Source organism: Balaenoptera borealis (genome assembly GCF_965194805.1).
Source record: "Balaenoptera borealis genome assembly, chromosome: 5".
Classification (NCBI taxonomy): domain Eukaryota; kingdom Metazoa; phylum Chordata; class Mammalia; order Artiodactyla; family Balaenopteridae; genus Balaenoptera; species Balaenoptera borealis.
Window position 1 is genome coordinate 116,594,175 of NC_138862.1, and position 26,666 is coordinate 116,620,840.

General features: G+C 34.6%; 1 protein-coding gene across 6 annotated transcripts in view; it reads right to left on the bottom strand.

Annotated features, from left to right (window-relative positions):
- The window catches only part of RNF13 (ring finger protein 13), a 147,612-nt gene that overhangs the window by 64,988 nt on the left and 55,958 nt on the right, over positions 1-26,666 (bottom strand). For 3 of the 6 annotated variants that reach the window (XM_082394425.1, XM_082394426.1, XM_082394429.1), the window contains one exon: positions 13,510-13,635. The exons of the other annotated variants lie outside the window; for them this stretch is intronic. In XM_082394425.1, coding sequence (XP_082250551.1) covers positions 13,510-13,635 — 126 coding nt within the window. The remainder of the gene's footprint in view (positions 1-13,509; positions 13,636-26,666) is intronic. 6 annotated transcript variants of the gene reach the window in all.

Genomic DNA, 26,666 nt, shown 5'->3' on the forward strand with positions numbered 1-26,666 from the left:
ATTTACAAAACAAGCCTTCATGGGGTCCTTAAATCTTCTTCAGTTGTCTATGTGTGAATTTTTCCGGTAAGAAGGGACAAAATAATCATCAATTTTACAAGAGGCTTTCTGAACTGCAAATTGTTAAGAATGTAAATTAATGGATTTACAACAATCTGCTATGTGTGTAACTAAATCTAGGCATTAGATTCTTAAAACTGCATTGAGCAACTGAGGAGAACGGTTTCTTTCACACATCCAAAATGCAATTGGTTCCATAAATACAATATAAAATTATATCAATATCAAAGGCTGTTCTCTAATAAAATAATAAAATTCCTTATATAGAAAATGACTAAAATAGGAAGGAATTCTGTAAGCACAAATGTGAATTACAAAAAATAGAAACATGTTTTCAAAATTTTAAAAAGAAGGCTTCCCCAAGGTTTTTGTTGTTGTTATTGATTTTTAAAATAATGAAATTAAATCAAAGAAACACATTAACATATGGCTCAACAGGCTTATGAATACAAACAAGGAAAATATATCCATGTTATGAACTATAAAAATCATGTGTCAGTCAAATTAAATTACATTTTTAACTAAGCAGCAGCTGGTATTTTCAAAAACACATGAGGCAGAAATAAGACCTAAATCATTCAGTGTGCATGTGCAAGGTTTCACATTCATAAAATGCAACTTCAAACATGTTGTCAGATGGAGGCAAAGAACTCAAAGATACATAAATAAAAAGTGGGCACAGTTAACAAACCTAAATTCTTAAACAGCCATCAACACTGAAAATTGCATGAAAAGGCCTTCTGAATTGAACTACAAATCTGCCTTTTTAAGGAAACTGATTAGGGAGCCATTAGCTCAAATTGTGGTAAATGTACTAGTTTACATCTAATCAACAAATTAGCTGCAATTAAATTACGTAGACCAGGTAGCACCTAACCAAGAGTTTTAAAGAAATATGGGACTGCTGGCTTGTTATTATAAATAGCCAGTATGCCAGAAGATGGCGGACTGCTAATGGAAGAGGCTTCAATAAGACATGTTCTAAAAGGAACCCTGGGAATGACACAATAATTCATCTTATTTCCAGACTGGATGAATTGGTAAAACACTAATAAAAGAGGCATTGTAAGAAGAAAAAACTGATTGCACTGTCAAGATGTCCATAGTTCATTAATGACATAAATGTATACTAATCTATCCTTCTTCTCAAAAAGATAATAAAACCAAAATCCTGCTGCCTTAATGGAAATCACAATACTAGAAATCTAAATTTATGATATTTATATTTTAAAGTATTACCTTAAAAATTAACCAAAGATAATTTTTTCATGCATCTTAGTAAAAACATTAAATTATCAGAAAACTAAGCCTGACATCATTGTGAAAAAAGAGATCTGAAAAATAACATTTAGAGCATTTTGAATGCCAGACTTTATGTTCCTTAAGGAACTACCTTGTTTATTGGTATATATCTCAAGCCTAGAAGAATCTCTCTCATGTAAATACTTGTTTAATCAAACTAAATTACAACTACGATAACTATTACCCAGTCTTACCCAGAAAGATATATGCCACAAAAATGAAATTTCCTTATATTTATTGCTTAGTTCCCCCTTAAAAACATGCCAAAAATTTTACTTCAGTCATTGTGGATAAAAATTTTTCTAAAACATTTTCCATTTTCCTAGCTGTCTCAATTAAAACACACCAAATGTGATTTGACTTTTTCCAGTGACTTGGGGATTATCATGAACATGCTTTACTGGACCCTAGCGGGTTTTTCTCCTTCATGTTAAGTGTCAATGTTACTTCCTCTCTCTCTGTGCTTAGACTACCAGTAGTCATTCTAACCTTGCTCCACCCTTATATTCTTTTCTATAATAGAGAAACAAAGAAGTAAACCTGATAAGAATTCTACGCTTTAAAAAAAAAATTAAGTACATAAAAAGTTCCAAGAAAAATCATTGGGAAAAGTATATGGTTTCAAAGCTGAAATTTTGTGACATTTATTATGGTGGTACAAAGGCACGTTTCCGTCTCTTATTTTAGGTTATGTTCTGAGAGCGTTGACCTTTTGATAAACGGCATATTACAAATGTACATGTTTATTTATTATTTAGGCTTAAAGATAAGTTGTATTTATTTCATTAGAAAATTCTTGTGGTAGGGCTGGTAAAATCTGTTTGTATGCAAAGCCATACTTACCTGTTTCAAGTAGAACAGAAAACAGAAGCCAGAATCCTTGGAACTTTAAAAATTAATTAAAGATTTTATGTTATGTCCCAGTGGCAGCATTTTAAAGTCAATCTTAGTACATGGGAAAGCAATTTTTAAATATCGAGGGTATTGAAAACTGTAGGTAATAAAACAATTTAGTGGACCTGGGCGAACTTTTTTAATAAAAGGAAATTTCATTACCAGAGTATCATAGCTAATACAGGTAAGTACTGTTTCATGAAACTTTATTACAGGTCTTTGAATGTGGCTGTTTCTAATGAAGTTTTAATATTATATCTAGCACATGGTTAGTACTAAAGATTAAAACCAAAAATGATCCTTTTTTCTTAGTGACATTAAGAAAACCCAAATAAACCTTTATGTGTAGCTATTTCGAATGCTTGCTATTGATTTAAAGATGTTTTTCTTTAAAAAAAAAAAAAACTTTTACTTTTATATAATGAACTATACCAGTTAAAATAAACTATATCAGTTAAAAGCTGTCTAGAATTTTACTTTTGAGAATTGCAATTTAAATTTAACAAAGGTATCCATAAAATATTCTCTAGTTACCTATGTATTGACTATATTAAAGTGCAAATTAAAATGAAGGATCCAACCTAAGTTCATATTTTTGGATACTGATAGGATTCATATTCCAATCAAATCTTAATTATTTCTCATCCTAACACAGCAGAAGCTTCATTTTAACCCACCCACCACTGTTAATAAAGCTTTTTGGAAGAAACTGTTGTGCAACAAAAGGATACATCTAAACTTGCTATCAGCCTACTAAGAATTTCCAAGTAATGACAAGGATTCATACTGCACTTGAAAAACAACTGATGGGGCAATGAGAATGTGATGGTCAGCGCCACCCAGTGACAGATCTCTGACCATACTCCTCCCTTCGCTGCCTACTCATTTTGATGTTCTAAGCACTATACTGTAAGCTCAGCACACAGAACTGCATAAAACATAAGTCCTACTCCCAAGAAGCTGAAGTGAGAAAAGATATACCCATGGTGTTTTTTTAGGCTAGAATCAAGCGAGAGAAAGAAAATATTACAGGGCAAAAAGAAAGAATCTATAGTAAAGAAATAGGAAATGCATAGTACTGCTGGCTGGGGTTTGCCCTGGCCTCAGCAAAAAATCTTTCCTATCACAAGGTTTTCAAACACAAGACAGAAAATGAGCAGCTTTAGTTAGCGATCACTTTGTGGTACACTTAACATCACTTCATTAAAACATTTGAAATTATTGTAAAAATATTCCAAATAGGAAGCTCCTTCATGAAAATAAGATATTAATACTAGTTTAACACAATCTGTAAATGAAATAAAATCTAAAAGATTTACCTAACAAAGTCTTCAATGAAGTCTGGTTAAAGTAATTAACAACATTAACTAACATTAGTAACAGGTCTCTCTTAAGCTGAAGGGTACTCAGATATTTACTTTACTATTTAAATTGTACATACATACATTATGAATACTTTTTCTGTGAATGCTATGTTTTAAAACACAGAAGGTAAAAAGCCAAAACAAAAAAGCATAACACAGATACTGATGGTTTTGGAGCCTGGCCTCTTCTGTCCATCTTGGCTATACAGTGGGTTTCTGCACTCCCAGCAATCTGAAAACTGGAGGTTCACTTTACTGTCCAACCTCTATGGATCCTCTGCAAAAAATGTAGTATAGCTCTGCTTCTAAATCTTTCCAAATGCCAACTGAAAAAAATTCTCTGGAAAACTAATTTTCTTTTCTTTCAGAACTGGCAACAGAAAGCAACCGTAACTCAACCATCAGCCTGGGCACAAACTACCCTTTTTCCCAACTTGGATATCTAACACAGAAAAAAAGTTGTTTTCCCTATAAGGGAAAGAGATGAAGTAAAGAAATTAATGGAGGACTTAGAGAATAGAGATAATTTTCAAAACCTAGCTATGATCTTCTTTCATCTGAAGAACTAAGAAGAAATTAAGAAGTAAAATCTCTTTCTCAAATGATCAAAGCAAGGCAGATGAGAATGGAATAGTAGAGAATTCAGAGTGTGAATATAAAAACTGTTAATTCTATCTATAGGATAAAAATTCCTGGAAACATTACAGCACAGTAGGGAATAATCAGTTGTTGAAATAAGATCCAGAACTGTGGCAAGCAATCCTGCCAAGATTAAATCCAACATAATTCTTTCCTGCACGTTATTTTAGGATCACTACAGGCCATGTTGAGAAGAGCTACTCTATGGAAGACAGTATTAGACCCTAATGACGTTTTCACTCTCATTAATAGGAGTTCAATGACATAAGCCATCTTTCCCTCTTTAGATCCCATCTTTCTTCCTTAACTAGACATTCTTCATTTAATGTGTATCTGAGTAATATGAATAAATTGATTTTGAAGCAAAACAATGTGTGTGGAATCTATGACAAAGGAGGTAAGAATATACAATGGAGAAAGGACAGTCTCATAAATAAATGGTGCTGGGAAAACTGGACAGCTACATGTAAAACAATGAGATTAGAACATTCCCTCATACCATATACTAAAATAAACTCAAAACGTATTTGAGACCTAAATTTAAGAACTGAAACCATAGAACTCCTAGAAGAGCACACAAGCAGAACACTCTTTGACATAAATCAGATCAATATTTTTTGGCTCTGTCTCCTAAGGCAAAAGAAATAAAAGCAAAAATAAACAAATGGGACTGAATTAAACTTAAGGCTTTTGTACAGCAAAGGAAATCACTGATAAAACAAAACGACAACTCACTGAGAGAAAATATTTGCAAATGATATGACTGATAAGGGGTTAATATCCAAAACATATGAACAGCTCACACAACTCAATATCAAAAACAAACAACCCAATTTAAAGTGGGCAGAAGACATGAATAGACATTTTTCAAAGAAGACATACAGATGGCTAACAGGTACATGAAAAGATGCTCAACATTGCTAATTATCAGGGAAATGCAAATGAAAACCACAATGAGATATCACCGAACACCTGTCAGAATGGCTATCATCAAAAAGCCTACAAATAACAAATGTTGACAAGGATGTGGAGAAAAGGGAACCCTCCTGCACTGTTGGTGGGAATGTAAATTGGTGCAGCCACTATGGAAAACACTATTGAGGTTCCTCAAAATACTAAAAACAGAACTACCATATGATCCAGCAATTCCACTCCTGGGAATATACCCGAAGAAAACGAAAACACTAATTTGAAAAGATACATGCATCCCGATGTTCACAGCAGCATTATTTATAATAGCCAAGGTATAGAAGCAACCTAAACATCCGTCAATAGATGAATGGTTAAAGAAGATGCGGTATATAACTGAATATTATTCAGCCATAAAAAAGGATGAAATTCTGCCATTTGCAACAACATGGATGGACCAAGAAAGTATAAAGCTTAGTGAAATAAGTCAGACAGAGAAAGACAAATACTCTATGTTATCACTTATGCATGGAATCTAAGAAAATAAAACAAATGTATATAACAAAACAGACACAGATTCACAAATATAGAGAACAAACTAGTGGTTACCACTGGGGAGAGAGAAGGGGCAAGATAGGGGTATAGGATTAAAATAGGTAAGCAACAAAGATATATTGTACAGCACAGGGAAACAAAGCCAATGTTTTATAATAACATTAAATGAAGTATAATCCTTAAAAATTTTGAATCACTATGTTGTACACCTGAAACTAATGTAATATTGTAAATCAATTATACTTCAAAAAAAAAAAAAGAATGTGTGTTGAAGAGCTATGTAAATAAAGTTACTGGCATTACATTCTTTCATTAGGTTAGGGTAAAGTACATGTAATTTACTATTTTTCATCTTTATTATTCATTGAATGTTACTTTCTTAGTAAAAGAAGAGAATTTGCTTTGTTGTTTTAATACTGAATAAATCTGTATATAAAGGAATCTAATTATTAAAACACAGATATTTTTATCAAAGGGTGGAAGAAAGGAATAAATGAATAAATTAAAGAACTAGTAGCAGAAAGCTGTTTGAACCATATACGGGTAGAAATGTTTCCATCCACCGAGTGTCATTTAATTAGTGAAAACTTTGATACAGGATTCTGAAGTAGATTAGTAAAACAAATGCTATAAGTTACTTTGTAGAAATATAGAGAAGAGTAAGAAAATTTAAACAATGATATTAGATGACTTTGAGATATTTGAGAGTTTAATTTCTACTCAAGCTCACATCTACTTGCTTAATACCACTGAAGTAAAAGTGCAATTCTGAGAATACCATGTAATGTATCAGCCTGGAGGCCTGAGACAGAATAATGAAAGGTAAGCCTAGAAAGAAAAGCTGGATGCCTATTTTGTAGGATGATAAAATTTCACTCCAAAAATTTTATTCCTTGTTATTATGATAATAAAGTCACACAAATAATCCAAAAAATGTTTATGTTAACTTTTTAATTCTCATAAAAATTGGGACCTAGAGAAAAATGTTTGTGGGATAAATGAATATCTATATTTAGAAATACTTCCAAGAGCATGAAGTGAAATGAACGTGAAGCCAATAAAAGGTTCCAATAATACTGTTTATTCCCTAATCCAGTTAAATTTAATTGTAAGCCCTTAGGATTTTCTAAATTAGTTCATTCAGCAAATATTTATTAATCATCTACCAAGGGCCATACAATGTATTAAGCATTTGAGTTGTAGAATCTAAAACACTATCTTTTCCCTCACAGAGACTGACATGGGATTAAATAAGTAATATATAAAAGAAGAAGTGATCTATTCTGCCTTGAAGAAAATCAGGGAAGGTTTCAGATAGGAGATGAAACTTCATCTTAGGCCTAAAACAAAGTCAGATTTCCCAGACAGACAAGCAGAGGGAAGATATTCCAGATGAAGGACATGGTAGAAACCAAGACAGACGGGGAGAGACTGCTCAGCACATATGGGGATTTGTAAAGTCTTGACGATTAAGGTAAGGGGGCAGGCAAAGTACAGATGTGACTTTAGACAGAGACAGAAGTCAGGTCAAGTAGGGGTGTGTACCCCAGCTAAGTTTTGTAAAAGTCACATTCCAACAGAAAATGAGTACCAACATATTCCTTATCATCTTTAATCCAAATGTAACTCCATCTAAGCACCCCCCACCCAAAAATGCAGAGGGAACAATATCTAAGTCCTTTCAGCCTCCTGCAGCTATATTTTTCAAAAATAATCACTAGAAAATGGTAACATAGAAGTAAAGAGGTCAGTTTGAAATGTTAGTGAGTCACATTGATTAAAGAAAAGGGTCAATTTGCAGATAGTCATACAAAGAGATTATAGAAATGATTACTCAACAGCACATTTACTCTAAAAAGTAATCTCACATGGGTTGAATTTTTAAGATCAGAGTATCATAATTTTGATCAAAATTTTATACCTTCGGTAACTTAGAGCCAGATTTAACATCATGTGGCTTTGTCTCTACTACCAACATGTGTAACTGTAACCAAATATATCGCTCTTTAAAAAATAACTTTCACTTGTTGATTGCAAAATACAGTTCTATAAATAAAACCCATATACATATATATATATAAATGTTAATTTTATTGCAGAAGTTTGGAGATTATAATGATAGCATTTAATTTAAGTTTGAGTCTGTGTTGGACAAATATGCACTATGCTTTTCAAATGATTGGAAAATCAGTTTTATTTGCCTCCTTTTTTGACAGTGGTTTGATTTTTTTGTTTAAGCAAAAATCACTAAACTTGTGCAATGGTAGCATGGAAATTACCTGAGGTGTCTTGTATGATTGTGCTTTGGCCAGGGTGGACGTAGCTTAAATTATAAAAACTAAAGATTAAAGAAAAAGGAAGTATAAGTTCATGTTGCCTATTTAGAAGAGAACTTTCATTCTTCATAACTATATAACATTATAATGCCACTGATTCATAAGGGGTTTAAATTAATTCTGTGGTGCAGGACACCAGCATTATTAGTGTTCATTTTATATCTCTAACGTTCTTGGTCCTATTGAAACATTTCAGTATACAAAAATACTGCAGTATTAATACCCAAGAGAAAAACTATCATAACGTGTATGCTGGTCATTACGATCAGTGTGGCACAATTTTTAAAAATAAACTATCATGCCCTTCAAAAAAAAAATCACTAGAGCATAAAGTGGTAATAAAACTCAGAAGAAGTACATGCATTGCACCATTTCTGTTTACCAAGCTTCCCTTGAGTTCAGTTAAAATAAAGTAAATTGACTATTTGAAGAAGTTGTTGACTTAGCATTAAAACCATAAGGTAGAAATATCTTGCACTGCAATGACAGATTTCTGATAACTAATGTTTATTTCGCTATAAACACAGAACTCTGTATAGTTTAGAAAAGTTCTATTTTAAGTGATTATTTTAATGTTCTTGAAATAACCAGGTATTTTTACAAAATTTTTAAAAATTTTATTTCCCACTGGGATGCCAGTTCAAGTCTTCTGAGAACTCTCTGCCTCAGAATGCTATGAAGTCATTTTTCTAACTAAAAGATTTAATGAAGCCTTGATTTATTTACCAAAGATCCAGCAATGTTTTAATTTCAAATACTCACCAAACACTAACATTTCCAAACAATTATATTTTGTCACAGTGAAGAACAACTGTACAAAGATAAACAAGATAACATTGTTTTGTTTTTCCTCTAAAGCCAGAGGTCCCCAACCTTTTTGGCACCAGGGACCAGTTTCGTGGAAGACAATTTTTCCATGGCTGGGGAAAGGGCAGGTGGAGGGGGTTCAGGCGGTAATGCCAGCGATGGGGAGCGGCAGATGAAGCTTCACTCCCTCGCCCTCTCATCACCTCTTGCTGTGCGGCCCAGTTCCTAACAGGCCTCAGACCCTGTCCACGGCCCACGGGTTGGGGACCCCTGCTCTAAAGAGCTGTATTTTTCAGAAGATACAGTTTTTGTCAGTATGAGTAAAAGTAACTGTTTTCAGATTAAGCAGCTGGCATGTAATCAACAGGTTTTTTTACTGGCCTTCTGGACATTCCACATATCCAAATACTGACTCTGAGTATGAGTTTTGCTGTATCTCTCCAAGGCAAGACAGATTAAAAGGCTCAAATGTGCTTCTCCTGACAAAAGATAAAAAAATTAAACAGTACTCTATCTTAAAATGTTACAAATGATTCAATTTCCTATCCTCCAAAAACTGTTAATTGCATTTCAGCTGTATTATTGGCTACCTTGAGTCACAAACCACTTGGGATAGTTTGTATATAGAAAATCCGCCATTTCCTTTATTGTAACACACAACTTTGACTTCATCATTTACTTCTAAGAAAGAATAAGAGAAGTCTAGGTTTCTTTAATTACAGCATAATATTCGTCTTCAAAAAAATCAAAAGAATTATGAAAAGTAAACCCTGAAATGTCCATCACCATTAATCATTTGAAATATCTTGATACAATTTTATTTCTTACTTCTTTTCTCTTCTGCTATCTACAATGGAAAGAGTTCCCTTCTCCAAGGAAAGCTCTGTAAAATAGAGCCAATTCTCATTTGTCTGAGATAATCTGGGTATCACTTTGGATAGCAGGCATGACAAAAAAACAACCTTGCAACTACTCTCAACTGTAGCACACAGTATGGTGCTGAATTAAGCTTTTCTCAGTACTCAGTCCCAGGATGCTACATCAGGAATAAGAAAATGAGCTGTTTTCTTAAGTCAGTGTATTCACATAAAATTGTGGCTAAATACATGAATGAATCACTACTGATTATCTACAAAGAGCTATTTATTTGCAATTCAGAAGAGAAGTACCATACATAAATTGTAAACAATTAGGTTCTGTAACATACTTAATACAAAACTTAATCATCAATTTAGAAGCCCAAAAAATACAGTCATAGATTTCTGATCTGAAGATTATAGCTAATAAAGCTAAGAGCCAATCCACCAGTGACCACCCTTAGAAAGGAAATCTTCTTTGGGATGAGACTCCAGATGTTTCTCCAGTAATCATGATGAATTTATCCTTATCCATTCACCCTACCTTGATAGGTGATCCATAATTCTTATCCTTGTATATTTATGAAACTTATTTTTTATACATTACACACTGGCATGATTAAACTGTCCTTTATAAGCTAAATTAAAAATTTTACACCTCATCTGACATGAGTTACTATATCACAGGGTGACTTATCAGCCAATGATTTAGTTTCTGAAAGGTTAGAACTAAATTTATATGTCAATTTGACTGGGCTAAGAGATGTCCAGATAGCTGGTAAAATACTATTTGGGGGTGTGTCTGTGAGGGGGTTTTTGGAAGGGACTGGCATTTCATTCAGTAGACTGAGTAAAGAAGATCCACCCTCACCAACGTGAGTGGGCATCATCAAATTCCTTGAGGTTCCAAACAGAACAAAACGTGAAGGGAGGGCAAATTCCCTCTCTCTCTTCTTGACATCCACCTTCTCCCGCCCCTGGACATCAGAGCTCTTGGTTCTTGGGCCTCAGGACTCCAGGACTTAACACCATCAGATACCCCGGTTCTCAGGCCTTCAGACTCTAACTGAATCATACCACTGGCTTTCCTGATTCTCCAGCTTGCAGACAGTAGATTATGGGACTTCTCAGCCTAATACAGTCAGCATCTTTGCCATCTTTACCCTTATTCTATTTTACACCAGTAATGAAAAAAATCAATAAAACATTAATGGCTAATACCTACTGCCTACTTACTGTGTGCAAGGCATTGTTTGATAAGCATTTAACAGTGATAATTTCATTTGATCCTCATAACAATCCTCTGATGTAGGGAACATTTAAAATTCTATTTTACACATAAAGAAATTGAGGCACACAGAGATAGAACAACTTGCCTAAGATCACACTGCTAATAAATGATAAAGATGGGATTCAAATGTATGCAGCCTGTTTCCAGACCTTGATTAAAACCAATATGTCTCCCTTGTAAATTAATGTCTCGTAAACGTAATATAACTGAGACAAAGACAGAAATCATTAGGAACAACATGAGTATGAAATCTTTAGCCTTAAATGGCTATAACAGACCGTGTTGTATATTTGTGAAGGAAAAATAACAAAGTTAAAGAATATGTACAGAATAGAACTTTATCCATTAAGACTACGTCTCCATGGTGAGTTATAATAAGAAAAATTTTAACATTTTCCCTTCTAAGATGAGAATCCTCAATCTAAACATTTTTACATGTTTTTTACATGTACATACTTTTAAAGAATGCAATATACATGTAAGTAGAAGGCTTACTACACTACACAGTTTGATTTAACAAACCTTTATTGCTCTCCTACTATGCACTATGATACAAATTAGATATTTAAATATAATTCAAACATGAACTCTAAACACAATAAGCTTGCATATAAGTGAAATATATATAATAAAAAATAATACTGTGATAAAGAGATATAAAGGAGGTATTTACAAAGTGGAGGGTGGCACATTGAACTGGAATCATTCATTCTGCCAGAGAGAGGGTAGAAAGAAAAGTAAGGCTTCCAGAAGAGGTAACTTTCTCAGCTAGCACTTAAATGATGAAACAGTCAGAAATATAGGTGATAAAAGTCATCTTGGACAGAGGTCTTGGACAGAGAAAATAATGTGTGTAAAGGCACAAAGACACAGCAAGTTGAGAGATTTCAGTAGGTGCTACGGCTACAGCATAAAATTCAAGGCAGGAAGTGGAAAGAGATGAGCTGGAGTAATAGCTAAATCAGGAAATTCCATTAGAAGTACTCAGACTCATGATGAGGATCCACTAAAGGGATAAGAGGACAAATAAACCCTCCTATTCATTCCTGGGTTGGGTTTTCACCCTCAAAAATAAATATTCAATGACAGTATTTCCCTAAATTTTACAGTGAACCACCTCCCTTCCCCACCTAAAAGAAGAAAGTTATTATAAAAAAAAAGAGATATATTCTAGTTTCTAGTTACCGAAGACTGGACTGAGACAAAAATTACATACCTTAATGATGCAATAAACCTTGAAATCAGCAGAATTAGCTTACTTTTAGTTTCTCAGTGGCATGAAATTAATGAAATATTACAATAATATTTCATTTTTGTTGGAACAACCTGTAATTATCATAGTTTAGTTCTGGATCAAATCTTAACATGGTTTAAATTCAAAAGACATAACAACCCTGAAGAGAAGGAAATCTAATACATTTGACTTCAAGCTCTATTTTCCCATTTAAAGGCAATTGAGAGTTTAAATTTGGAATTAATATACAATAGTAACAATACTTATTATTTACAAAGTGCTCTACATTTTCAAACCCGTTCACAGTGATTACTTTATTCATTTAATAAGTTTATTATGGAGGTGTCATTTCTTTCATGAAATGAAAGGAGCAGAGACAAAACTTCAGGCACAGCAGGAGTCAGGGCAGCCTTACTTATTTAATAGACAAATCATCTAAGATCAAGCATGGAAGGTACATGAAATAATATCCCACATCTGTTCTCTAAGATACATGAGAGACACTCAGGTTTGAGATAGTCAGGTAAAAGTAACAGGCCTCAATCTGGCTCTCTTAACAAGGCTAATCCGAAAACAGAATTGTAAAGACAGTACTAAAAGTAACAACAAAAAAAAAAACCCCAAAACTAAAACCCCATACCTTTAGAGCAGCACTGATGATAGTGAGGGAAGTTCTATGGAAAACTTTGTTCTACTATCTGAAATGCCAGCTTAACCCACTCCATGGAGACAAACTTTATACAAGTGACAGAGTCAGCTTATTACAAGAGAGAAATCCCAATATCAACAAAGATACAGATACAGATGTAGTAGTTATACTGGAAGGGTGAAGGCATGAAACTATAGATTAACATTTCCATTCCTAGGTTAGATCAAGCAAGACCACTATTAAACCACAGTTCAAGATGCCCAACCACCACATGAAAATTCTTAGAACCAATAGTAATTATTCATGTCCTAGTCAATTTATTTATTTTCAGTCTTACTAAAACTGCGAATCATAAAACTGATGGTGTCTTCCTCTTTGTACTGGCAGCTAAAAGCTTAGAGTAAATTTTATAGCAAATGAATAAGAATTAAGTAAACTCACTGCTGCCTTTCTTGCCTTCACCATCTCCTCATTTTCTTTTTGTCCTTACTGTTTATTTTTTTTAATCTGAATGAATTGTGTAAACTTTCTTAAAGGCCTTCTGAAACAAGGGAGTATTTCAACTAGCTAACAAAACAAACAGTAACAGAAAAATGAAAAAAGAAACATTACCTTTTCATCAAAATTACAATCAAGTCTTCTAATTAACACGATGAAAGTGCCAGATGAATTGTCTCTTAGTGGCGGAGGCACTATGGGTTCACAGGCATTCTCTGGTTTTGAGTTAATCAAAAAGCCCTAAAAAAAGAATGAGCAATAAGTTTTCTCTCTGTTAAACTCAAAAAAATGAATTCAACTTACTTCTATAAACACCTTTTGAATCTGTTCCATGTGTTTTGCATTATGCTAGATGAATTATCTGGCAACTACAACAGTTCCTACCCTCCAACTGCTCACAATCCCAGAACTTCTAAAGCAGTATTTGGCTTCCTAAGCATTTTGCTTTTTTTTTTTAAGTAAGTTCCATTTTTACTATTAAAGTTAAAAAAAAAAAATCACACATAAGCCCATCACCCCAGAGACAACCACTGTTAGCATGTTGGTATATTTTCCAACAATGACTGACATTTCTAAACCAAGCAAACACTTCTTAAAAATTAACTTTTAAATTTCTTTCCTCAAATAATGAAAATGCACAGCATTTCTAGGAATTTATTATATAGAAACACTAGCCTGGGTATATAAAGGTATATGTAGAAAGATGTCCCCTGCTACATCATTTTTAATAGCAAAAACTGGAAATCATGCACATCAATAAGACAGCTATTTAAAAAATTATAGTATATTCATACAATAGAAAAATAATAGAATCATTAAAAAGAATAAGATAAATCCTTACATACTAAACTGAAAAGACATCCACAAGATAACTACTAATTTAAAATGAAATAGCAAGCTGCTTTCCCAGAAATATAGGATGGTTTGACATCTGAAAATGTATTAATAGTTTAAAACAGAAAAACCAAATGACTATCTCAATAGGTGTAAAACACTGAATAAACACATAAAAAGATGATCAAAATCATTAAATTCATTTATAAGGAGGAGTGAGCAATTAAAGTTATGACCCAGTGCCCAACAATAGTCCTGTATGGCACATGAATTGGTCACACCAACCGTCTATTCCACAGGCTTTGGCAATTTTGGCAAGTTGCACTGCTTGGCTTGTGATAGGGAATGCTTTTGCACATGTTTCAGGAATAAAATGCAGCATACCTTCACTTACTCAAAGAATAGCTCCCATTCTTGATTCCATAAAGTGCTTGGTTTTTACTTTGCAAGGAAATAGAACTGTGGTTATCCTTCCAATACTGAATATTTGCTTCACTCATATTAAATTTACTCCCTGCTGCCTTTTCTGTGCCTTTCTGCACACAAACTAACTTTTTGCCTTAAAGCCAAGTCACATAGTGCAGTTCTTTTCAAGACACTTATAACAGCAATTAAACTCAAGCCATGTAGTACCAACAAGGTATATAACTCAACTGAAGTGAAGACAATACGAACAGCTATGACCAAATTTCCCACGTCCGGGAGATGACAGCTCCATCGTGACTGCCACCTAGCGGATAGCTAGGGAAAGACACATCCCAATTTCAGATATGTTAAAATATGGGATAATAAAATGCATCTTAGAATCAATAAATTTATGGTATGTATAGACACAAAAAAGGGTCTACAAGTGGAACTAGAAAAAGCTTTTTGTTTTTTAATCATTTCTGTATTGATGAATCTGTTATGACAAGCATGTATTATTTTTAGACATAAGAAAATTCATGAAAATTAAATACACATAAGCTAAAAGTTAAAAAAAAAAACCAATTTGCATTAATGGAAATTGAAGCCTAAAAAAAACAGGTCTTTTTTTTTTTTTTCCCGGCCACGCCGCACAGCTTATAGGATCTCAGTTCCCCGAGCAGGGATCAAACCCGCACCCTTGGCAGTTGAAAGCGCAGAGTCCTAACCACTGGACCGCCAGGGAATTCCCAAAAACAGGTCTTAAATTCTTAAATATTATCTTTCCTGTGGACTATGCTAAAAAGAATAACTTGATAAAACAGCCTACTAATTCCTATCCTTCCCCCAGATGTAAGTCACTTAAAACTGCAAATTTACTTTGTTTCATCCACAAAGTCTACAGGGTAGTGTAATGGGTTTTGCCAATTAATTTGGCAGAACTCTCTGGTCCCTTAAATAAGAGTGACCAAGAAGGTGCTGCCTTAAGCCAGGTCCACATGCCTCATGCCACCCTCCAGGGCCAATCCTTTTTATTAAAAAGGATTTAAAAAGGATTTTTATTAATCCTTTTTATTAAAAGGATGCTTGCTCTGCGATCAAGGATCCTCCTCATCCCTATTTACTGACAGGGGCGATTTATGCCAATATGTAGGAAGCCCAAGAAAACTACCAATGTCCAGGAGACTCAGAAAGGATGCCCACCTTTCTGCCCTTTGTTGTTATAATTCTCTGATGATTAAACAAGGATGCTGGGGACTTCCCTGGCGGTCCAGTGGCTCAGGCTCTGTGCTCCCAATGCAGGGGGCCTGGGTTCCACCCCTAGTCAGGGAACTAGCTCCCACATGCTGCAACTAAAGTTCCCGCTTGCTGCAACTAAGACCCGGAGTAGCCAAATAAATAAAAAAATATTAAAGTGTTTAAAAAAATAATAAATAAAATAAACATAACAGATAAATAGGGGTACTGGGAAATTAAGAAAAAAAACCAGCTCATCTAAATTAAGAATTCATCTGTGACTATTAGATTTCCACAACTGTATTCAATTATGTTCAAATCAAACTTACTAAAAAAAAAACAAAACAAGGATGCTGGACAAAAATAGTGTATGCAGACTGGCACCTCAATATCATCGAATGTATAATGCAATAGGTTTGTGGTATATATATTTGGGGATTTTTTTAAAACTTTTATGACTATACATGAAGCAAAGTACACAAAATATAATTTTTCAGCTTGATGAGTTTTCCCAAACTGAACACACCTGTATCAGGAAACAGAATATTAACAGCACTGCAGGAGTTCCCTTCATCCTCCCTGCCAGTCACTACTCCCCCACCCTATCAGCAATGTCACTACATGGACTTCTAACAGCTTAAATTAGATTTTGCCTAATTTTATAACTGACATAAACAGAACCAGACATACAGCAAATTCTCTTTTAGACTTCTTTCTCTCAATACTGCATTTGTGAGAATCATTCCTACTATTCAGCAACCATACTGTGGAGATATATTTGGCAGATCTCTCATTTTCATTTTTCTATAGTATTACATTATGTGAATATACCAAAATTTATTCTACTGTTGGTGAGCATTTGGATAATTTCTAGTAGGCATTATTACAAATAGTGCTGTTATAAACTTTCCAGTACAAGTCTTTTCATGAACATATGCACGATGTTTATGTACACAGAAGGAGACCCATAGGATATCAAGCTGGATCATAGAGTATCAAGCTTTAGTAAATACCACCAAGCAGTTTTCCAAAGTGGTCTGGGTTACCACTTTTTAACTGGAATATTCAAATAATCTAAACTTAAAAATCATACTGAATATAATTTTGCTTTAATGCTTCCAATGTATTTAGAACTGCAGGGTAAACGTTATGAAAAAATTACTCTTGTTGAAAAATTACACTAGTTAATGAAGTCATAAAGAGATAGATCATTCAATAAAGTTGGCTTTATTTAAAAGACTGTTTCAGGCTGAAAAGCCTTAGACTTTCGTCCCTTCAGTTTGAACTGAATGGCAAACTATACAATGAATAAACTTAAGAAGAGTATATGCAGTGATAATGTCAACAAAAATGCTGAAAGCAAGGCAGCAGTGCCTTTTTCCCTTTGTAAGAATATAAAAGTAAAGGCAGGGAGAGAAAAGTGGTAAGTTGTTTTGTTAGTGGATACCTGAAGTTATTAATAATTAATAACTGCAGCAACAGCAAGCAGTTAACATTTGTTGAGCCATAGCACTTAGCACTGTGTGTCAGGCACTATGCCCTTTAGATGCTCGAATTCAGTTAATCTTTGCAATCATCCTATGAGGTAACTACTATTGTTATCATCCCTATTTTAAAGAGGAGGAAACTAAATCTCAAAAGAGTTAGGTAACTTGCCTAAAGTTATATATAGCAGGCATGTAATCCCAGGAAGTCTAACTCCAGACCCTACATTCCCAACCACTATGCTACACTGCCTCTGCCAGACCAAAAACACAGGTGAAGAACAAAATGGGCAACAAGAAGAGAAATGGACATTTACAAAAATGAACAAACCAAAATGTTAGCCTAAAAGGCAGTTAAGGTTGATTCCAAAATTTGATACAAATGTTTCAGATGATAAGTTGTCAATGGAACCTGTCATAATTTTTACATTCAAACATAGACCAAAAAGAGTTACACTGATCCATCAGACTTTATCAGCTAACATTCTCCTAATGTGTGACAGATTAATTTGTTTATATCAACAACTTTCTAGGATGTTAAAAAATAGCCACTGCCCTTTTCTCTAATGCTTCGTTAGATCATTCTTCTAAAATCTACCAGTAACTTTCACATACAGGCCACATTTAATTCTTTTTTCACAAATAGTTGGAGATTACTCTCCTCTTATGCAATAAAACATCCTTACCATTCATTACTCATTATTTTAAGCTCCTTTAACATTCTGCTCTGAATACACTTGTCTCATTTCATGTGGGATCTGTTTAAGTACTAGGATGGATAGATAAGAACTGAGTCCCCACTCAAGTAATTAATATCTGGAAAGAACTAACAGATCCAATTAAGACAAGAGAAAACAAAGTAAAAACAACATGCAGTACAAATGCACAGAACAGAGAAAATTATTCTGTGTGAGGCAGTAACAGAAAAGGTGATGTTTGACTTGGTTCTTAAACTTTACTATACTTCACTATGGTGCCAAAAACTAAATATAAGTGATGTGACCAATATAACAACACAGAGAAACTATCACACTTTAACTGTTCTAGATATTTATTATATGTCTATTGATGCATGGTAAAACTAAATTAGGGGCTTCCCTGGTGGCGCAGTGGTTGAGAATCTGCCTGCCAATGCAGGGGACACGGGTTCGAGCCCTGGTCTGGGAAGATCCCACATGCCGCGGAGCAACTGGGCCCGTGAGCCACAACTACTGAGCCTGTGCGTCTGGAGCCTGTGCTCCGCAACAAGAGAGGCCGCGACAGTGAGAGGCCCGCGCACCGCGATGAAGAGTGGCCCCCGTTCGCCGCAACTAGAGGAAGCCCTCGCATAGAAAACGAAGACCCAACACAGCCAAAAATAAATTAATTAATTAATTTTTTAAAAAACCAAAAAAAAAACTAAATTAGGTTTCTAGTGAACACATTACAGTCATTTCAACAAATTTTTGACATGTTGCTACTAAGCTATATTTCTCCTCTTTCCAGTGCTTATCTTTTAAGACTCGAGGACAAGGGACTTCCCTGGTGGCTCAGTGGTTAAGAATCCGCCTGCCAATGCAGGGGACACGGGTTCGAGCCCTGGTCCGGGAAGATCCCACATGCCGTGGAGCAACTAAGCCCGTGCGCCAGAACTAGAGCCCGCGCACCACAGAACCCGTGCTCCGCAACAAAAGAAGCCACCGCAATGAGAAGCCTGTGTACCGCAACGAAGAGTAGCCTCCACTCGCCGCAACTAGAGAAAGCCCGCTCCCAGCAACGAAGACCCGACACAGCCAAAAATTAATTAATTAATTAATTAAAATAAAAAACAAAAAGACTCGAGGACAAAACATTAGTATATTAATCATTCCAAGCTTCAGGACATCTGCCAATTTGATAGTCAAACCTTGCATGTTTTTCTGTACATGTCTTTCTGTACATCACTGAAAGTTATATACTAATTAAAAGTTAAGGCTTTAACTGGATTAAAAGGAAACGTTTTTAAAATCCTCCTCACAAATTAGATATTACATCTATAGCATTATTCAGAGCAGTAACTAAATATCCTTCATCTCAAAGTTACATCTCACTTTGTACACTCTGCTAGAATTCTCCCCAATAACCTTTTCTGGTTATATATTTTATCAGTGACTTAGATTTTAGATTTAGTAAAATCTGATTAAAAGATGTCATAAAAATATAATAACTAAAAATGTTAAAAGAATACTTAAAAGTGCTAAGTCAGCAATGTAGTAGTTCAGACCAACTTTTTTTTTTTTTTTTTTTTGGCTGCCTTGGGTCTTCGTTGCTCCGCGCAGGCTTTCTCTAGTTGCGGTGAGCGGGGGCTACACTTCGTTGCTATGCACGGGCTTCTCATTGCGGTGGCTTTTCTCTAGGCATGCGGGCTACAGTAGTTGTGGCTCGCGGGCTACAGTAGTTGTGGTTCGCGGGCTCTAGAGCGCGGGCTCAGTAGTTGTGGTGCACGGGCTTAGTTGCTCCGCGGCATGTGGGATCTTCCCAGACCAGGGCTCGAACCCATGTCCCCTGCATTGGCAGGCAGATTCTTAACCACTGCACCACCAGGGAAGTCCCGAGACCAACTATTTTTTAAACACTATTTCTGAAAAAGCTCACAAGCATTAGAAACAAAATTTAACTCATTTTAATATTCTAAAACTGTCAAAGTTTTAATTAAAAAAAGTCCCAGACTACTATACTTGTTTATTAATTGCACTGAGATTAAAAGTGAACAAAAAAAAGAAAGCATATTTACACAATGTTGATACGTAGTTCTAAAATCACTCATCTTAATAATTTCCTCAAATGAGAAATTTTGAGTGATTTGTTTTAATGGATTTGATAATTAACCTTTATCAATTACCTACTGGATGCTAAGCTGAACTTCCACTTCCCAGCCATGATGGAATAACAAGGGCTAGTTTTAACCTCTTCCTTTAATTAACTAGAGAACCAAAAAAAAAAAGATATGAAACATCAGCTTTCAAACACTGGACAACAAATAGCACAAAACAGTGATTCCTGAGAAAAGGAAACAAATGAGATGAGCCCTATAAAAACCTTAGCTCACTGCCTGGAGAGATTCCAGGTCTCAGAACAGGGCAGGGGAACCCAACAGAGTCTGGTAGTCTCAATAAGTTGAGGAGACAATTCATAACTTGGGGAGGGCAACGCAGCTAGATTCTGCGGGACACAACACTGGGGAGGAGCGAACTGCAAAGAGAGCTCCAGAGATACGTAGAGGCATCCACTCAAGTCGCTGGCTGAGTAATAATCTGCATACATATGTGAGGGAACTACCAAAACTAAGAAAGAACCATGAGAAAGGAGCAAACAGAACAATCCCTGGAGTTCACACAGGGCTGGGAATAGTTTTACACATAGCATGAAATAGAGTCCTCAGAAGACTCCTGCCTCAGAAGTAAGCCACATTAGCCCTAAGCATTTGAAGCAAATGAAAATAAAGTTACAACTTACCAAAATTTGTGGGACACAGCTAAAACAATATTTAGAGAAAAATTTATAGATCTAAATACCTATATTAGAAAAGAGGAAAGGTTTCAAATTAATGACCTAAATGTTCATCTAAAGAAACTGGAGGGGGCTTCCCTGGTGGCGCAGTGGTTGAGAATCTGCCTGCCAATGCAGGGGACACGGGTTCGAGCCCTGGTCTGGGAAGATCCCACATGCCCCGGGGCAACTAGGCCCATGAGCCACAATTACTGAGCCTGCACGTCTGGAGCCTGTGCTCCGCAACAAGAGAGGCCGCGATAGTGAGAGGTCCGCGCACTGCAATGAAGAGTGGCCCCCGCTCGCCGCAACTAGAGAAAGTCCTCGCACAGAAACGAAGATCCAACACAACTAAAAATAAATAAATAAATAAATAAATTTATTTAAAAAAAAAAAAAAGAAAGAAACTGGAAAAAATAAGAGCAAATTAAACCCAAAATAAGAGAAGGAAGGAAATAATAAATAGCCACTTTCCTCACAGTAGTCTACTGGATATGTACTATTACAGACAAATAGGTAGACCTAAAGAAGCTGAATAACTTGCCCAGTGATAGAACCAGAATTTGAAGTCCAGTAACTCTGACCCAAAAGTCCAGCTTCTTCCCATTTTAGTACACTGCTCATCTTCACAAAGATATGAATTAAACCAAAACTAAGTTCAAAGCTTCCCTATTCTCAGCCCAGCACTCTAAGAATTTTGGCATTGTGCTAATATTATCACCACTTCTATGACAGAACTTATGTGCTTATTAAAATCATTAGCATTCTGTTTATATTTTTTTCTTCTTTTTCTTATACCTTCCTATTTTCTCCTATAATCCCAGCATCTTTTATGAGATAGTATAAAAGTCCACAAGGTGGTTTATAGACAACTGGTGTTCCAAGTTATTTGTTGCTGTTGTTAACTATCATTACTAAACTGAAGTCCCAGAATACACAGATAGCTTTATAGTTACAACTGAGGATCACAGATCACAAAGGCATTATCATTCCCATTTCAGAGAAGACACTTAAGCGTCAAAGAAGATAACATGCCCAATTAACATTCCACTGTTAATCTGAGTCAAACCTAGAGCTGACTCAAATGATGGTCCTTTTCTTCAAAACATTGTCTTTCAAATTTAATATAAACACAAAAAGAAAATGATTTTGGTGAGATTAGTGGGACTACAGATTATTCCTTAAAGTTATTATTTCCATTATGATATTTGTGCTAAACAAATACACTTGGAAAAGAAAAAAAGCTCAAACTATTTAAAGAGGAAAATACCAGGTGCCAAGAAGGGAAATGGTAGCATCGAACCATTTCGATGTAACTAAAGTACTTGTTACTCTCGAGTACATCCTAGTGTAACATTCCCCTTCCTGGTTTTATATTTATCAACTTTTCAGTTTATAAATACTGAATATAACTCTTATATCTACTCATATTGGTAAAATTGTTCAGACAGGACTGAGAAAAAATACTCTCACAAAACTGCAATGATTTTGAGTGCACATACTTCCACAATATTTGATATGGTTGGTAATCACTCAATTTTTATAAGGTGAATCACATAAAGAAGGCTCAAATTAGAAATCCTCTTAACTAATGAGACCTAATCAAACTTAAAAGCTTTTGCACAGCAAAGGAAACCATAAACAAAACACAAAAACAACCTACAGAATGGGAGAAAATATTTGCAAATGATGCAACTGACAAAGGATTAATCTCCAAAATATGCAAACAGCTCATACAGCTCAATATCAAAAACAAACAACCCAATCAAAAAATGGGCAGAAGACCTATCCTAAACAGACATTTCTCCAAAGAACACATACAGATGGCCAAAAGGCACATGAAAAGATGTTCAACATTGCTAGTTATTAGAGAAATGCAAATGAAAACTACAATGAGGTATCACCTCATACCGGTCAGAATGGCCATCATCAAAAAGTCTACAAATAATAAATGCTGGAGAGGGTGTGGAGAAGAGGGAACCCTCCTACACTGTTGGTGGGAATGTAAATTGGTACAGTCAGTATGTAAACTGAAAAACAGTATGGAGGTCCCTTAAAAAACTAAAAATAGAACTACCACATGACCCAGTAATCCCACTCCTGAGCATATACCCGGAGAAAACCATAATTCGAAAAGAATTATGCATGCACCCCAATGTTCATTGTAGCACTATTTACAATAGCCAAGACATGGAAGCAACCTAAATGTCCATCAACAGAGGAATGGATAAAGAAGATGTGGTACATATATAATATACAATGGAATATTACTCAGCCATAAAAAAGAACAAAAGAATGCCACTTGCAGCAAATGGGTGGACCTAGAGATTGTCATACTAAGTGAAGTTAGACAGAGAAAGACAAATATCATACGATATCACTTATAGGTGGAATCTAAAAAGAAGGGTACAAATGAAACTTACAAAAACAGAAACAGACTCATAGACATAGAAAACAAACATGGTTACCAAAGGGGAAAGAGGGGGAGGGATAAATTAGGAGTTTGGAATTAACAGATACACACTACTTTCTACAAAACAGATAAACAACAAGGTCCTACTGTATAGCACAGGGAACTATATTCAATATCTTGTAATAACCTATAATGGAAAAGAATCTAGAAAAGAATACACACATACATATGTATGTATCTATGTGTAACTGAATCACTTTGCTGTACACCAGAAACTAACATAACATTGTAAATCAACTATATACCTCAATTAAAAAAAAGTAAAAATACAAAATAAATTTTAAAAATAAAAAACAAAAATGTACTGGCAGTTCTTTTCAGGGCAGTGAGGGGGAAAAAAAGAAAAGGCATCCAAATTGGAAAGGAAGAAGTAAAATTATCTCTATTTGCAGATGGTATGATCTTGCACATAGAAAATCCTAAGAAATCCACTTAAGAATAATTAGAACTAATAATCAAGTTCAGCAAGGTTGCAGAATACAAGATCAATATAAAAAATCCATTTATTTGTATTTCTATGTACTTACAATGAGCCATCTGAAAAGGAAACCAGGAACACAATATCATTTATAATAGTAAAAATAATAAAATATATAGTAATAAATTTAATAAAAGAAATGCAAGACCTGTATACTAAAAGCTACAAACCTTGTTAAAAGATATTAAAGAAGATCCAAATAAATGGAAAGGGTTCATGTTCACAGATCAGAAGACAATATTGTTAGGATGACAATACTCCATAAATGTAGAATTTCGATACAATCTGTATCAAAATCCCAGCTGGATTTTTTTTTTGCAGAAATTGACAAGGTGATCCTAAAGTTCAAACGGAAATCCAGGGTACCCAGAAAGGCCAAAATAATCTTGAAAAGGAGAACAAATTGGAGGATCCACACTTTCCAGTTTCAAACTTACTAGTATATAGCCATGTAATCAAAACAGTATGGTGCTGGCATATAGACAGACATATAGATGAATGGAGTAGAATACAGATTCCAGAAATAAACCTTCATATTTATGATCAACTGACTTGTTTTTTACCAGGGTGTCATGATAATTCAATGGAAAAAAATAGTTTTTTAAACAAGTGGTGGCGAGGCAACTGGATATACACATGCAAAAGAATTACATTGGGTCCCTACCCAATACTATGTATAAAAATTAAATCAAAATGAATTAAAGATCTAAATCTGAGAACTAAGACAATAAAAGTCCTGGAAGAAAACATGCATAAATCTTCATGACTTTGGATTAGGCACTGGTTTTTTAGACATGATACTACCAAAAGCATAAACAGTAAGCGAAACAACAGACAAACTGAATTTAATCAAAATTTAAAACTTTTGTACTTCAAAGGACACCATCAAAAGCCATTGAAACAAACTAAATGGATGAATTTATGGTATGTGAACTATATCTCAATAAAATCGTTACTTAACAAAACATGAGGACGTGAGGCTGGTCACTGAATCAGACGGTTTTTAGCATGACTTATGATTGTACCTTAACTACTCCTGTTTTTACTATTAATGTTGTTTGTTAAATTCTTACCCAAAAAAGTAATATCTGTTGAATATATATATCACCTAATACAAGGTCATCTAGAAACACATGTCTCATGAATGCTCTTGAAGTGGACAGTTCCTTTGCACAGGCTCCAGTCCACTGTCACCAGGGATAACTACTGTTTTTGCAGATAACAAGACATTTTTATCTGATGGAGATGCATTCCTCCTTTTTCTTTTTTGTTTCCTAGATCACACTGGGTAGGTAGAAATATATTCCAAACGCTTAATTGATCACCTCTTGGTTTTAGAGTATTGGCCATCCTATCTAAATATAATTTATCTTGCTGAACATCTACTATATCTTTCCTTATATCATCAAAATAACATTAACTCGATTGCAAATAGAATTTCACATTTAATGTAAATTAACAAATATCTTCTCCCAAAGTTTACTACTTCAAACTAATCTGTAGACATAAATAATTTGCTAGTGATCTTATCGTTAAAAAGAAAAAAAGGAGACGAGGGGCAATAAATCATGGTGTCTAGGATAAAGCTAGGAACTAAGATCAACAATTCCTTTTTCACTCAAATTGATGTTGAAAGATTTAAATAAAGAGAAATCATAAGAGATCTGGTTGACAATCCTTTGGTTTTTCTATTGTCAAATTTAAATCTTAAAAATTACAACATAATTGACAAAAATTTAAAGACTGTAGCCTTGAGTTTTACTTAACATAGAAGTAGTTGTCAGGATTTTGATTTTACGATAGTCAAGCTGTATGAAGAAAAGTCCATCTGGTACATGCTTCTCGTTCAGCATATACAGATATTGCTTCACTCAGTGGATATTACCTTGACATTTTAGAAAACAAAATGCGCCCTCTGGTGGACAATACCTTTTAGTTAATATGTTACATACCGCTCCACCAGCATACCCACGGCACACCATTATCATTCTTAAGAAAAAAAAAACAATCAAGAATTCTCACTTCAGTCTGAACCAACAGAGTCGAAATTTAGAAGATCAAAACACCGGTATACTTGTGGGACTTGCTACATCCAACAAGATAGTATCTTTAAAAACAAGAGGAATTTTAAGTGGATTGAGCTTACACTGTAATTACATGTCCTGTAAGATGGTCTTCTAAACTGCCATATAATCAGTACACGCCAGTAAGGAATATTTATTAGTATTTTGTATTCTGTAGTGCTTGGCAGATCCTCTAAGAACATAAAAGCTTTAAATGTGTTAATCAGTTACAGAATTCTTAACAAAATCTTTGATAACAAAAAAGTTCAGAAACAAATACAGAAAGTAAATCTGTGAAAACTTAAGAGACAGCAAAGAAATTCTCCTTCAGTTTTGCAAACAAAAGTGAAACCTGAGTAAAAGGAATTGTTTTGTAATGAAGCCAAAAACACACTGTTTTCTAAAAAAAGAAACAAAGACCTTCGATCATTCATTACTCACTATATCATCTGCTGTTTGCAATGTTATCATCATAACTCAGTCATAGTTGAGCACAATCTATTGATAGTTAACTAAAGTTGAATATAATCTGGTTATCAATCTGATTAGGGGTGTCAGGACTTAAAATTACTGATGGAAATGGTCAGATCCTAACTACAGAAATTATTTCAATATTCAGTATTCAAAGAGAATGGCAAATAGCACGAAGGGGTAGTGCAGGTAAACAGATAAAAGTAGGGAGAACAATACAAAATAATAAGTGTTGGTACTGGTATTAGTTTTTCTGTTAATTTCAAAGGTGATGATCACTGACTTATTTATTAAATGAAATAAGAAATATACTAAATGTG